The sequence below is a fragment of the Phacochoerus africanus genome, chromosome 4 (genome assembly GCF_016906955.1).
Source record: "Phacochoerus africanus isolate WHEZ1 chromosome 4, ROS_Pafr_v1, whole genome shotgun sequence".
Lineage (NCBI taxonomy): Eukaryota > Metazoa > Chordata > Mammalia > Artiodactyla > Suidae > Phacochoerus > Phacochoerus africanus.
Window position 1 is genome coordinate 14,395,403 of NC_062547.1, and position 13,946 is coordinate 14,409,348.

General features: G+C 37.8%; 2 protein-coding genes across 2 annotated transcripts; both read right to left on the minus strand.

Moving 5' to 3' along the window:
* Nucleotides 1-969: 969 nt before the first annotated feature.
* LOC125124446 (olfactory receptor 8K3-like) lies at nt 970-1,941 on the minus strand. Its single transcript, XM_047774556.1, has one exon. It carries the CDS (start codon nt 1,939-1,941, stop codon nt 970-972), a length of 972 nt encoding a protein of 323 aa, XP_047630512.1.
* Nucleotides 1,942-10,044: 8,103 nt separating this feature from the next.
* LOC125124015 (olfactory receptor 8K3-like) lies at nt 10,045-10,995 on the minus strand. The gene has a single exon (XM_047774192.1). It carries the CDS (start codon nt 10,993-10,995, stop codon nt 10,045-10,047), a length of 951 nt encoding a protein of 316 aa, XP_047630148.1.
* Between the last annotated feature and the right edge of the window lie 2,951 nt (nt 10,996-13,946).

The window sequence follows — 13,946 nt, forward strand, 5'->3', positions numbered from 1 at the left end:
ACAATTTAAACTCCATCTTGGACACTTACTCTTTTTAACTTTCATATTGCTCAGTACCATCAACCTCAGTACTTTATGGCTCCCTTCTCATTCTGCTTATTTTCTGAATTTTCTCTAAGCCCCGCAGAGAGAAGTTTTGGTTGTTGAAATAATAATGCCTGTCTATTTTCTTGAATAAATCTGTTTATGTAGTAAATATATTTTTTCCTGGAAGACGTCATTTCTTTCTTTCTTTTTATTAAAGTATATTTGATTTACACAGTTGTGCCAATTTCTGCTATACAGCAAAGTGATCCAGTCATACAGATATATACCTTCTTTTTATGTAACATTTATCAAGCATTTTGTTTTGTGCCTTTTACTGAGCTATATACTACAGATAAAGCTGTGAATATAATACATATTCCCTGGCTTTATAAAAATAAATATTTGGAGTTCCCCTTGTGGCTCAGCAGAAATAAATCTGACTGGTATCCATGAGGATGTGGGTTCAGTCCCTGGCCTTGCTCAGTAAGTTTAAGGATCCGGCATTGCTTTGAGCTGTGGTGTAGGTCACAGACGTGGCTCAGATTCACTGTTGCTGTGGCTGTGTGTAGGCCAGCAGCTGTAGTCCAATTCGACCTCTAGCCTGGGAACTTCCATAAGCCGCAAGTGAGGACCTAAAAAGAAGAAAAAAAAAGAAAAAGAAAAAGAAAGAAAGAAATATTTAATGGAAGAGACATGCAAATAAGCTACATCTGAAAACAGATAGGGATGGAAGCTTATCTGGACATGAAATTAGATGTGGATAAACATCTGAAATATGAGTAGGAATTAGCCATCTCATAGTGATCTCTTTTGGTTTAAAATAGTGATTCATTTTATTTCTACATTTATCATACATTGATTCTTGTTCGTCCCAGAGGGGTAATATTACAAGGCTAAAACAATCCCGGTGATAGGATACCTTGATTAATACATGCTTTATTGTTAGTGTATCCTAGAGTGAGTTTTAAAAAGAATATTTGCACACATTCTCCAGGCTCTAGGTAGCGCATTTTTTACCTCTTTGTTCCTCAAACTGTAGATCATAGGATTCAGCATGGGTATCACTAAAGTGTAAAATAAAGAGGCCACTTGATCAGCATCAAGGGAATCGCTGGACTTGGGCTGCACATACATAAAGAAGAGAGTCCCATAGAATATGACTATCACTGTCAAATGAGATCCACAGGTGGAGAAAGCCTTGCGCCTGCTTTCTGCAGAATTCATCTTGAGGACGGTGGCAAGGATAAAAATATAGGACACAAGGACTATCAGAAGAGATGACAGCAAATTAAAAGCTGAAAAGATCAGAATTACCAATTTAATTTCATATGTATCTGAGCAGAGCAAAGCTATCAATGGCAGACTATCACAGTAGAAATGCCTCATGGCATTATAGCCACAAAACGATGCACCGAAAATTTTTATGATGGTCAGCAAAGACAAAAAGAGGCTGTATAGGTAGGGGATTGTCACTAGTGCCTGACATAATCTTGGTGACATGAGGCCCATGTAGAGCAGAGGGTGACAGATGGCCACATAGCGGTCATAGGCCATTGCCGACAGAATGAAAAGTTCACTGGTGATAAACACACTGAAGAACATGAGCTGGGTAGCACACCCATGATAAGATATTGTAGGTTGATCTACAGCAAAATTTGCTAGCATTTTGGGTCCCACAGCTGTTGAGTAACCAAAATCAGTGAAAGCCAGGTGTCTGAGGAAAAAGTACATGGGTGTTTGTAGCCTACAGTCTATCTTAATAAGGATGCTCAAGCCTAGGTTACCCACCACTGAGATCAGGTAAACTACGAGGAAGAGTCCAAACAGTGGAGCCTGCAGCTCAGGGATGTCTGTGATTCCCATTAGGATGAATTCATTCAACATGGTCAGATTGTGTTTGTCCACCCAGGCCATTTAGGAAACATAAGCTGAGAATAAATACAAAAAAGAATCATTAACTGTCGTGAGATATTATGAGATTACCATTGTTATAAGTGATTAAAATCTTACTTATTTTATGGCTGTTGATTAATTGGCTACACCAGCACCTGGCAGCTCAGATCTTTCTCTCCCAGGTCGGATAAGCTCTTGACAAGGTTTCTTAGATGTGACACCAAAAACATGAACAACAGAAGTCAAAATAAATACACTGGACTTTACAAAAATTAAAAATAAAACTTTGTTCCTCAAAGGACATTCTCAAAGAATTAAAAATGTGACCCACCCAATGGAAAAAATAAAAACTATATATCTGGTAAGCGTGTAAGATACTGAGCATACAAATGACTCTTATAACAACAACAAAAAGACAAACAACCCAAATTAAAAACAGGCAAAGAACATGAATAGAAATTTCTCACAGAAGACAAACAAAAGGCCAATAAGCCCATGAAAATATGCTCGACATCTTTAGCCACTAAGGAAATGCACACCAAAACCTCAATGAAGTATCACTTCATACCCCCTACGGTGGCTATAAAAAAAGTAAAAAAACAAATGCTGGCAAGGGTGTGGCGAGATTAGAACCTTGATCTGTTTTTTTTTTTAGGGAATATAAAATGGTATAGCCACTATGAAAATAATTTGATGGTTACTCTGTAAATTAATCATAGAATTACCATTATAATCCAGCATTTCCACTCTAAGATATAACCTCCAAGTATGAAAAAGCTTGGGTGTTCATACAAAACCTTGTACATAAGTGTTCACAGGAGCATTTTTTTTTGTAATAGTCAAAATTAGACACGATCTAAACATCTATCCACTGATGAATGGGTGACAAGTGTGGAATATCCATAAAATGCAATGTTAATAATCCATAAAGGGAAAGAAGTATCGATACATGCTACAACATTGGTGAGTCTTTGAAACATTATGCTAAGTGAAAGAAGCTAGACGTGAAGGCTGCATATTGTACGTATTGTCCAACTCCATCCTATGAAATACCCCAAATAGACAAATCCTCAGAGATAGAAAGCAAATTATTGTGGCTTGTTCAGGAACATGAAATTAATTATCAAGAGACAATACGTATAGGGGCGGATTTCAATAGGTAGAGAAAGCACTATGGATCTCACCTAACTGAATAAATGAGGTTAAAAAGTGTGTTGTTTTCTACATCCAAGTGAATAAATGCCAGTCTCCTTGTATATGAGAAACATCATGAGATATTTTCTCACCATCCTTAGCATTAAACATTTTTTATGTTTTAAAATTTATTTATTTATTTGTTTAATTTCTTTTTTGTCTTTTTAGGGCCACACTTGCATCATGTGGAAGTTCCCAGGCTAGGGGTCAAATCAGAGCTGTAGCTGCTGGCCTAGACCACAGCCACAGAAATGCAGGATCCGAGCCATGTCTGCAACCACTGTTCACAGCAATGCTGGAACCTTAACCCACCAAGCAAGGCCAGAGATCGAACGTGAGTCCTCATGGACACTAGTAGGATTTGTTTAGGCTGAGCCGTGATGGGAACTGCAGCATTAAACATTTTTTAAACTCTACTTATATTTACATTATTTTATATGATTATTGAAGATGACTTGGTTCTCAACTTTTTTTTTTTTTGTTTGTTCAGTTTTAGGGATGCACCCACGGCGTGTGGAAGTTCCCAGGCCAGGCGTCGAATCCGAGCTGGAACTGCTGGCATACAACACAGCCACAGCCGCTAGGGACCCAATCTGCTTCTGCGACCTATACCACAGCTCAAGGCAACACCAGACCCTTAACCCACTGAGTGAGGACAGCAATTGAACCCATGTCCTCACGCATATTTGTTGGGTTTGTTACCACTGAACCGTGATGAGAACTCCAGTTCTGAACTTTTCAATCTTTTTTTTTTCTCTCAAGACTCTCAAAACATGTACAAAACACAATGGACAAGGGTTAACATTGACCTATGCTGTAAAACTATTGTAAGTCCAGAGGTTAGAGAAATGGAATCATTTCCAGCCCCTCCCCGCCACCCACCCCCAAATGTACCTTTCAACACTAAAATAGGTAACAATAAAAATATTCTACGAGTGATCAAAAATATACATTTTGAAATATACATTTCGAGTGATCAAAAATATACATATACATATACATATATATATATATATATATATATATACACACGTTTATATATATATATACACGTTTCATAGTTCCCATTACGGCTCAGTGGTAATGAACCCAACTAGTATCCATGAGGATGCAAATTTGATCCCAGGCCTCATTCAGTGGGTTAAGGATCCGGCATTGCTGTGAGCTGCGGAGTAAGTCATAGACGCAGCTCAGTTCCAGCCGTTGCTGTGGTGTAGGCTGGCAGCTACAGCTCTGATTTGACTTCTAGCCTGGGAACTTCCATATGCTGCATGTGAGGCCCTAAATAAATAAATAAATAAGCAAAAAAAATATGTATATGCACATTTCAATTCATACACTTTTTTAACACCAAAGCCATTTTTGACAGCGCATAAAAAGAGCTTTTAATAGGAGCTACTAAATCAATGAGAAATGAGAATGACACTTAATTTGAGGCAAAATACATATTTCTGCTTCATAATTTTGCAAAGACTGCCCCTTGCTTAAATTTGTATTTGTACAGATATTTTTGATCATGCATGCAACATGTGGAAGTTCCCAGGCCAGGGCTGGAAGCCACACCACAGCAGTGACTCCAGCTGCTAGAGTGTCAATGCAGCCTTAACCCACTGCAACACCAGGGAACTCCCGTACAGATTTTAATTTTGTTCGTCTGCATTAGATGCGCACTTTGCCATTCACAGGACAATTTGATGGCATCAAAGATGTGTAGGTAGGAGGGAGAAGCAGTCTTCTAACTAATCAGACCTTGTGGGGGGATGAAGTCACTATGTAGTCAAATAGACGCCTTAATATTTAACTTTGAGGAGTCCCTTTCCTGGCTCAGTGAACCGAACTAGTATCCATGAGGATGCATGTTCCATCCCTGGCTCCGCTCACTGGGTTAAGGATCTGGCATTGCCATGAGCTGTGGTGTAGGTTGCAGGTGTGGCTCAGATCCCAGGCTGCTGTGGCTGTAGTGTAGGCTGTCAGCTGAAGTTCTGATTCAACCCCTAGCCTGGGAACTTCCATATGTCACAGGTGCAGTCCTAAAAAGACAAAAAAATTTTGTTTTTATTTTGATATTACCTCCAACAAAAAGTGGCAACTTGCCAATGACACGGATCCTTTCAACGATATTGGTAAATCTGGGAAACACATGGCATATTTGAAGCAGGGGAATTGTGAGAACTATAAACACACTGAAATAATCCCTTTAATTTGGAGGTAGCTGGAAAACACTCTGGAAATCTATTATAATTTGGTGTTAAAAATTCTGAAAAAAAAATTCAATGGCAATATCATATTTGACATCTTGATTAAGGGTCCAAGTGAAAGAAAAGAATCATGAAAAGCTTAAGGTCTTAAGGGTGAGATTTCTTAATACTAACTCCCTTCCCAGAGATTGTGTGTTCCTTTTTTATTATTCAAAGAGTACAACTTACTACCTCACAGTAAACGTCTAGCTTTCAGCAAACATCATCATAAAGATGTTTCGAACATTGTATTAGCCCAGCAAATGCTGTTATCAAAGCAGATTGGTAAAGCTATGGCTGAATCCCCAAGAGACTAACGTTTAAGTCGAAGGTGGGGCCATGAAGAGTCACTGGGTTCAATGTCACAGAAAAGGTACAGCTTACTCCCAACTCGAATGAGGAATCTCCGTGTGCACCCAGTGAGTTCCTAACAACCCAATGAGAAGAATATATGTCTTTCTTTACTCCTGTGAGACTCTCCCTCTGGAGAAAGGACGCAATTTGTTAATGATGCCTGAAGCCTTTTAAAGCTTCAGACAAAGCCCGTGGGATATCTGGGAATTATTTAGGAGATCTTTATATTCGTATACAAATAAAGGTAGTTAGATATTTTTCCCGTTTCTCTCCATTAAGTCTTTCCCACAACCCAGAGATCTGGAATCAAAACACTGTATCTGCAGGCCAGGCATTTTAGTTTTTCTTGCAACCCTTAATGTTCTCTTAAGACACTGTCTTTTAATGACTTTATGGCTAAGGACATGATGGAGAAATGTTTAAACAATGCTTATGGCATTATTTTTAAAATTCACAAGGAAAAAATTACATATGTGTGTACCCGCTTTCCCCTTATTTGTCATATTTTACACATATTAGTGGAGTATAATATACATATTTGCTAATGCATACATCATAAATACATTTTTACAAACATAACTGAGCGTGTGTAAGCAGAATCCAGATTAAACAGTAATAACAATTAAAATATTAAAACATTATCAGGACCCTGGAAGAACATTTTATTCTCCTTTCTCCCATGAAATGTCCCCTTACATTTATAAACACATTCATACACTCATGCAAACACACACACAAGTATAATATTCTGACTTCTAATAACATAAATTATTTTCACCTAGTTTTGTTATTTGTTATAAAGGAAATCCTACATGTTATTTTTGGGTGTGTCTGGATTATTTTCCTTAATATACTAATTATGTTGTAATGTGTAGTTCTAGATTATTCATTCCCTTTTATTCTATTTTATTACTTAAAATAGTCTAACTAATCTTTCAAAATCTCATATAGTTATTGCTTTGTGTGTTCTGGTTAAAAAATTGTGCACATTCCTACATCAGAAAGATTTCCCACCCTGTTGTCCTCTAAAATGTTTGTTGTTTGCAGTTCATATTCGGATCTTTAATCTAGGTGGAACTGATTCCATACAGGATCTTGTGTAGATGTTCAATTCTTTTATGTTTTTCTCAAAATTAACATGCAACTTTCCTAATACCATTTATTAAAAAAATATTTCCTTCTGTTTTGGAAAATGCCACAAGTCAGGTGACAGTAGATGTGTGGCTCTGTTTCTGGATTTATTATTTGATTGATTGGTCTTTCCTCACAAAAATGTTTTCTTCATTATGAAATCTTTATAGTAGGCCGTAATATCTGGCCATGTCACATGTAACTTTGTAAACATCTTCTCTTTCTTCAAGATTCTCTTTGCTATTTTTGGTGCTTTACTTTCTGAATCAATTTTACGATAAGCCTTCACAGTTCTAAAAGGAAGACAAAGGAAGGAAGGGAGGGAGGGAGGAGAGGAGGAAGGAAGGAGAGAAGGAAAGAAAGGAGGAAGGAATAGAGGAAAGAGGGAAGAAAGGGTGGGAGGGAGGAAGAGGGGGAGCATATATGTTGGCATAATATTGAACATACGGATCAATCTGAAGATTTTTACTTTGTTGCAGTAATGTCTTCCACTTCATGGACAACTTTGGTGTCAGTTTTCATATATTTATTTATTTTACATTTGTCAAATTTTTTTAGCGGTTGGCTTAACGGTTTAAGGATTTTATGTCTCTGCTGTGGTGTGAGTTCAATCCCAGGATAATTCCATACGCTGGTAGAATGGCCAAAAAAAAAAAAAAAAGTATTACATTGTGATTTCTGAGGGTTTGGATCTTGTTGCTGTATTTATTCCTAAATTAGACTAAGTTAGGTTTCTTTTTTATGGTTTTGTAAGTATTAAAAAAACCTTCAATTGTATTTTCTAATTTTTGTGAGTAGGATGTAGAAATAGTTGATTTTTCTAAATTTTTGTATCCAGTGACTTTGCTAAATGCATTTAGTATTTTTAATACATTATGTAGAGATCTTTCTGTAGTTAATCCTATAACAGTCATTGATTTTTTTTAAATGGCACTTTGGGATTTCTTGTTTTTGTAACTTTATTTCCTTATTATAGTGAACCAATTACTGTGTTTAATATATACTGACTATAATTGGTGAGACTGGTTCTCCTAGTCCTGAGATCAATTTCAGAGGGGCAGATTACAGTGTTTCAGTATTACATTAGATATTTTACGTAGATTTTTAAAAACGTAATGATATATCTCCATCATTATAATATCTTATAATGTATTCTCACTACCCTAAAATTTCTGTGGTCTGCCTATTCACCCTATCCCTATATGTAGAAATTTTGTAGACTATCATTTATAAACTTTTTTTTTTTTTTGCTTTTCTGGTCTGCTAGCCGGTATACTACAAAAGGGGATTGAATTTTCTCATTAACCTGTTTTATTTTTTATTGTATAATGATATTAATTGCATTGCTTGAATTATAAGTGTGAAATCAACCTGACCTTCTTGCTTACATAACTCCTTTAAGTGTATCACATATTATGAAAACAAAAAAATATTTAACATACAAAGTTGGTATCTTATGAGTAGAGCTCAGTATGCTTCATATTTGTGTATATTGGTAAACTTGCAGAGAGTCTGCTTTCGCTTAATATTGTATCCATTTATTTTTCTTCCGCTCTTCCCCCTCCCCAACTGTTTCCCCACACCCCCCGTCCCCTCCCTTCCCCTTACTCCTTCCTGCATTGTTATGTAGAAGACATTTGAACACTGAATGTGTCATTATATATTGACCCATAATATCTGGGCTGTTCTTACGTAACATCTATAATGAAAACATCTGCCAAGATAAGCTAATACTTATCTTCCAGTAGACCTAACCACTCAGAAATGGAATTGCTACACCACAGAGAATACACAACTAAAATTTAATATTTACTGCTCTTTATTTTTCTAAAGATTTTATAGCAACACTCCATCAAGCAACAAAAAATATTAGTGTCTTTATGTTCATACCCAATTTTAAGTTGTTCAAAGAAATTTTTGAGTTTTAGCGATCCTGATGGATGTATAGTGATATGAGATTATAATGTTAAATTGCACTTAGCTAATAATCAATAATTTTTTGAAACATATTCATGTATTTTTTGGATGGTTTGACGCACTCTTTTGTGAGGTGTTTCTTCAGATGCCTTGCCCTTTTTCTCCTTAATAAGTTGACTTCCTGGATCATACTGATTTTAGAAGTTAGACATTTAATGTCTTCTTGATTCATTTTTTACAAACTACTCATAGCAGCACTTTGTTTGTAGGGTGCATGTGTTTCAAATACATTGTCTTGGGATTTCCTTTTTCACTCTCATACGGTGTATTTTGTTTTGTTTTGTTTTGTTTTTTGTTTTTTAGGGCCACATCCATGGCATATGGAGTTTCCCAGGCTAGGGGGTCTAATTGGAGCTTCCAGCCTACACCACAGCCACAGCAATGCAGGATCTGAGTCACATCTGCAACCTACACCACAGCTCACAGCAATGCCAGATCCTTAACCCACTGAGCAAGGCCAGGGATTGAACCCGCAACCTCATGGTTCCTAGTTGGATTCGTTTCTGCTGTGCCACAACAGGAACCCCTTGAACTGCGTATTTTGATTAAAAAAATATTTAATTTTGGAAAGAGTGATATGACCTTTTGGTATTATCATTTTTCATATCCTGTGTTAGAAATCTCTGATTGTCCCAAATGATAAAGATATTATTTTACTTTTCTTTAAGGAACTTTGGAATTTTAGCTTGCACATTTCTGTTTATATATACATCTCATTTAATTTTTACATAGGAAGCAAGCAAATGACTATGGTCCACGTTTTACATAGGAAACCTAATTGAACTAGGTCAATTTACTGAAAAAACTCTTCTTTCCTTCTTACCTTGCAGTGGAGCTTTCAGCTTATGTCAAATGAATTTATATGGGTGAGTCTATTGAATTTATTTTCATTTATTTTTTTGGTGTCTCTGTCCATATGTGCACTGATGACACAATTGCGAAAATAATTTAGTCTTATTTAAGGAACCGATATCTGCTATTGGAAGTCCTCTGAAATCTTTCTTCTACTAACATATTGTCCTGGCTGTTCTAGATCATTTGCATTTCCACATAAACTTGAATACTAACTTGATTATTAAAAGGGATCACCACTACCCACACATCTAAAAGTTGAAAACAAAAGTCTCTATTTTTCATGCTTTGGACACAAGGCAGCTTTCTAGTAGTTAATCACATATAACCAACAGTTCTCTATGGTTGAATGTATTGAATACACATTCTAAATTTAATGTCATAGAGGGTGTTTGTGCAGATTTTTCCACATCCTATGCAAAGCACCTTTTACTTCTTTGTTCCTCAAGCTGTAGATCATGGGATTCAGCATGGGGATTACCAACGTGTAAAACACAGAGGCCATTTTATCAGTGTCGAAGGAGTGACTGGACTTGGGCTGCATGTACATAAAGGATAGCGTTGCGTAGAATACAACGACCACTGTCAGGTGAGACCCACAGGTGGAGAAAGCCTTGCGCCTGCCCTGGGCGGTACTCATTCTGAGGATCGCCTTAAGGATCAGTATGTAGGACACAAGCACGATCAGAAGAGATGAACCCAAATTAAACACTGAACAGATCTGTATGAACAGCTCGATTTCCAGTGTGCTTGAGCACAGCAAAGCCAACAAGGGGAGACTGTCACAGTAGAAATGACGGATGACGTTATAGCCACAGAAGGATGAAATGAATATCTTTATGGTGGTTATCAGAGAAAGAGAAGCACTGTAAAGATAGGGGACTGCTACCAGCACCCAGCAGACTCTTTGTGACATAACTACAGCATAGCGCAGAGGGTGAGAGATGGCCACGTAGCGGTCATAGGCCATAGCCGACAGAATGAAAAGTTCACTGATGATGAACAAGATGAAGAAAGCCAGCTGTATGGCACACCAATGATAGGAGATTGTATTTCGATCAGCTACAAAGTTTACCAACATTTTGGGTCCCACTGCCGTGGAATAACCAAGATCAATGAAAGCCAGGTGTCTGAGAAAGAAGTACATGGGTGTCTGGAGACGTGAGTCCACCTTGGTGAGGAAGATCATGCCCAAGTTGCCCACCACCGATATGGCATAGATGCTGAGGAACAGCCCAAAGAAGGGAGCCTGCAGCTCACGCAGGTCTGTGATTCCCACGAGGATGAATTCACTCAGCACAGTTTGATTCCACTGGTCCATCCAAGCCATTAAGGACAATAACTGTGGGAAGAACCATTGGAAGAGATGGTGGGTTTCAGGAGATCCCATCTGTTAAAAGTTTAGTATTCAAAGCCAGTTCGTGTAAGATCAATCCAGTGATTGCACATAGAACCATTTAAAACGACTCACCTCCACTGTTGAACCTGTAGCCACATTTAGAAACCCTTGCAACCTGAGATTTATAACAGCCATTTTATTTTTCCTGTGATGTCCTGGTTGTCATTAGAAGGTCAATAAAGTCTCTTTTTGGATTGTCGGCAAAATATGATTAAAAATATATGATCAGGGAGTTCCCGTCGTGGCGCAGTGGTTAACGAATCCGACTAGGAACCATGACGTTGTGGGTTCGATCCCTGCCCTTGTTCAGTGGGTTCACGATCTGGCATTGCCGTGAACTGTGGTGTAGGTTGCAGATGCGGCTCAGATCCAGCGTTGCTGTGGCTCTGGCTAGGCCGGCGGCTACAGCTCCGATTGGACCCCTAGCCTGGGAACCTCCACATGCCGCGAGAGCGGCCCAAGAAATACCAAAAAAAAAAAAAAAAGTATATATATATAATCAGTGTGGAAATATTGATAGCTTTCAAAGTGTTTTCTATTTAAAGTATATAATTGGGAGTTTCTTGGTGGCCTAGCTGATTGAGGAACTGGTGTTGTCACTGCTGTGGGGGACTGGGAAGAGTGGACTGGGAGTTTGGAATTGGCATATGCACACTGCGGTATATGGGATGACTGGCCAACGGGGACCTGCTGTGTCGCACAGAGAAACTCTACTCAATATCCTGTGATAATCCACATGGGGAAAGAATCTGAAAAAGAATGGATGTGTATATATTTGATGAAATTGCTTTGTTGTACAGCAGAAATTATCACTACCTTGTAAATTGACTATGCTTCAATTAAATTTTAAAAAATGAAAAAATTACAATAGGAATTGACTCCTTTTTTGCACCCTTCATTAGGTTTCTCCCTTCTCAATCTCACACACCCTTTTCCCACACTTTTGCCTCCCAGAGTCACGTACCAAATAAGCATATATTACCAAATAAGTATCATGTACCAAAAAGCATGTATGTACATACATATATTTGGTAGAATCATCTACCAAAAATCACTATAGATGACATAAATCTTATATACTCCTTGGCTAAGTCTTGTCTTGGGGAAATTTACACTCTGAAAATCCAGTCTCTTATACGATGATAACAAAAAGAGGCCACGGATATCTACATCACAAATAAAACTCTATGAATGCATGATGAAAAGAGTTAATGGTAAGGTCATATCCCTGAATAACTGAAAGCCCTACCAGAAACTGTTACAATCTGAGGTATAGACACAGTATCAATAATGCTTCTCTGACTATCAGCATCTTTGCGTAGCCAAGGTGCAGCTTTTAAGAACTACTTATTCTAACTTCAGCATGGTTATGAGCTAGAATCCCTGCATTTAATTCATAACATATAGAAACAAGGTTGTTTACTCCCTTCAAAGTAGACAACACCAGTGCTAAAAATATGTGCTTTCTCCAGAATTATAGTTATGAGAAGATAAATCACATTAATGGTACAGTGTGTTGAGTTTGGCATCAGCAACTAAAACTCATAACTATAATTTTGAACTGAAGACAGAGGTTGATAATTGTCACTGATAATTGTGCTTAGGTTGTTATAGAACTCAATTTGATACTCTTCCAGTCATTATGCTAATCTGTGCCATCTACTCACCTAAAGCAAGGGATGCCTCCGTGTTCCCCCATGTGATTCCTAGCCTGACTGCAGTCAGAGGAATTTATGAGTGTCTCTCCCCTTGGAGACAGTACCCTGGGAACTTGAATGTAATGTCTTGGTTATTCCCAAAGCTTCTGAGCATAGGACATGATGGCACTGATCTTTGTTAATTATTCAGGGCATCTTTGATTTCCCAATTGAGGAAACTGTCGTTTAAATACAATTCACATGCTTTCTTTTGTTATTAGTTTTGCTGCACTTCCTGGAATATCTGGATTTGAGTTTATTGTTTGTTGGATAGAGGCCTAAGCCACCCACAAATTACTTCAACATTCAGTGTTTTCCACAATGGCTTCTTCCCAAGCTTTATGTCCAAGGATAAAGATAAACCACTTTAAACATGCCCTAGAATGGTTCAAAGATTCAGAAGGAGTAGTTCCCTTTGTGGCTCAGCGAGTTATGAACCCAACTAGCATCTACGACGTTGCAGCTTCATCTCCTGGCCTTGGTCAGTGGGTTAAGGATTCAGGGTTGCCATGAGCTGTGGTGTAGGTTTCATCATGGCTCAGATCCCATGTTGCTGTGGCTGTGGTCAGGCTGGCAGCTGTAGCTCTGATTCAACCCCTAGCCTGGGAAATTCCATATGCCACAAGTGTGGACTTAAAAAGAAAAAAAAATTCAGAAGGAATGCAAATATGAATGTGGATCTACCTTTATTTTGTCAATGTAAGAGATGAAATTGAGTTAATTTTCTTGGATTCCATATCCCATAATCACCCTCAGTCCTCATTTCCCATCCTGACTTCATTTTCACTTCCCCACACATATACCCCCTCTATAAAAGTTGATAAGTGTCCTTAAAAAGGAATACAGCCTTATGATGTAAATATAGTGCATGTTTTAATGTGTGCTTAGGTTGTTATAGAACTCAATTTGATACCTAAAAGTTCTCATTCATTTCTGTTTTGGAAGCACATCCAAGCTATTTACACATCAATACTTAGCTGTCTTCTCTTTTTTATGGTTACTCTAATCTGGTCTCCCCTCCATCTATTATGTTTATTTCCATAGTAATAAGCATTCAGTGAGTTACAAACTCTTGATTTCTGCATGCATCTCCACAGTTCACAGCTTTGTGTGCAGTCCCCATTGATTGATAAATGAATACTCCTGTGATCGATCTCAAAGGAGTGGGTCCCTGATATTAGAAAA

Bases quoted from the DNA above. Each gene is read 5' to 3' on its own strand.
- LOC125124446 (XM_047774556.1), bottom strand. From the start codon at position 1,941: ATGGCCTGGGTGGACAAACACAATCTGACCATGTTGAATGAATTCATC.
- LOC125124015 (XM_047774192.1), bottom strand. From the start codon at position 10,995: ATGGCTTGGATGGACCAGTGGAATCAAACTGTGCTGAGTGAATTCATC.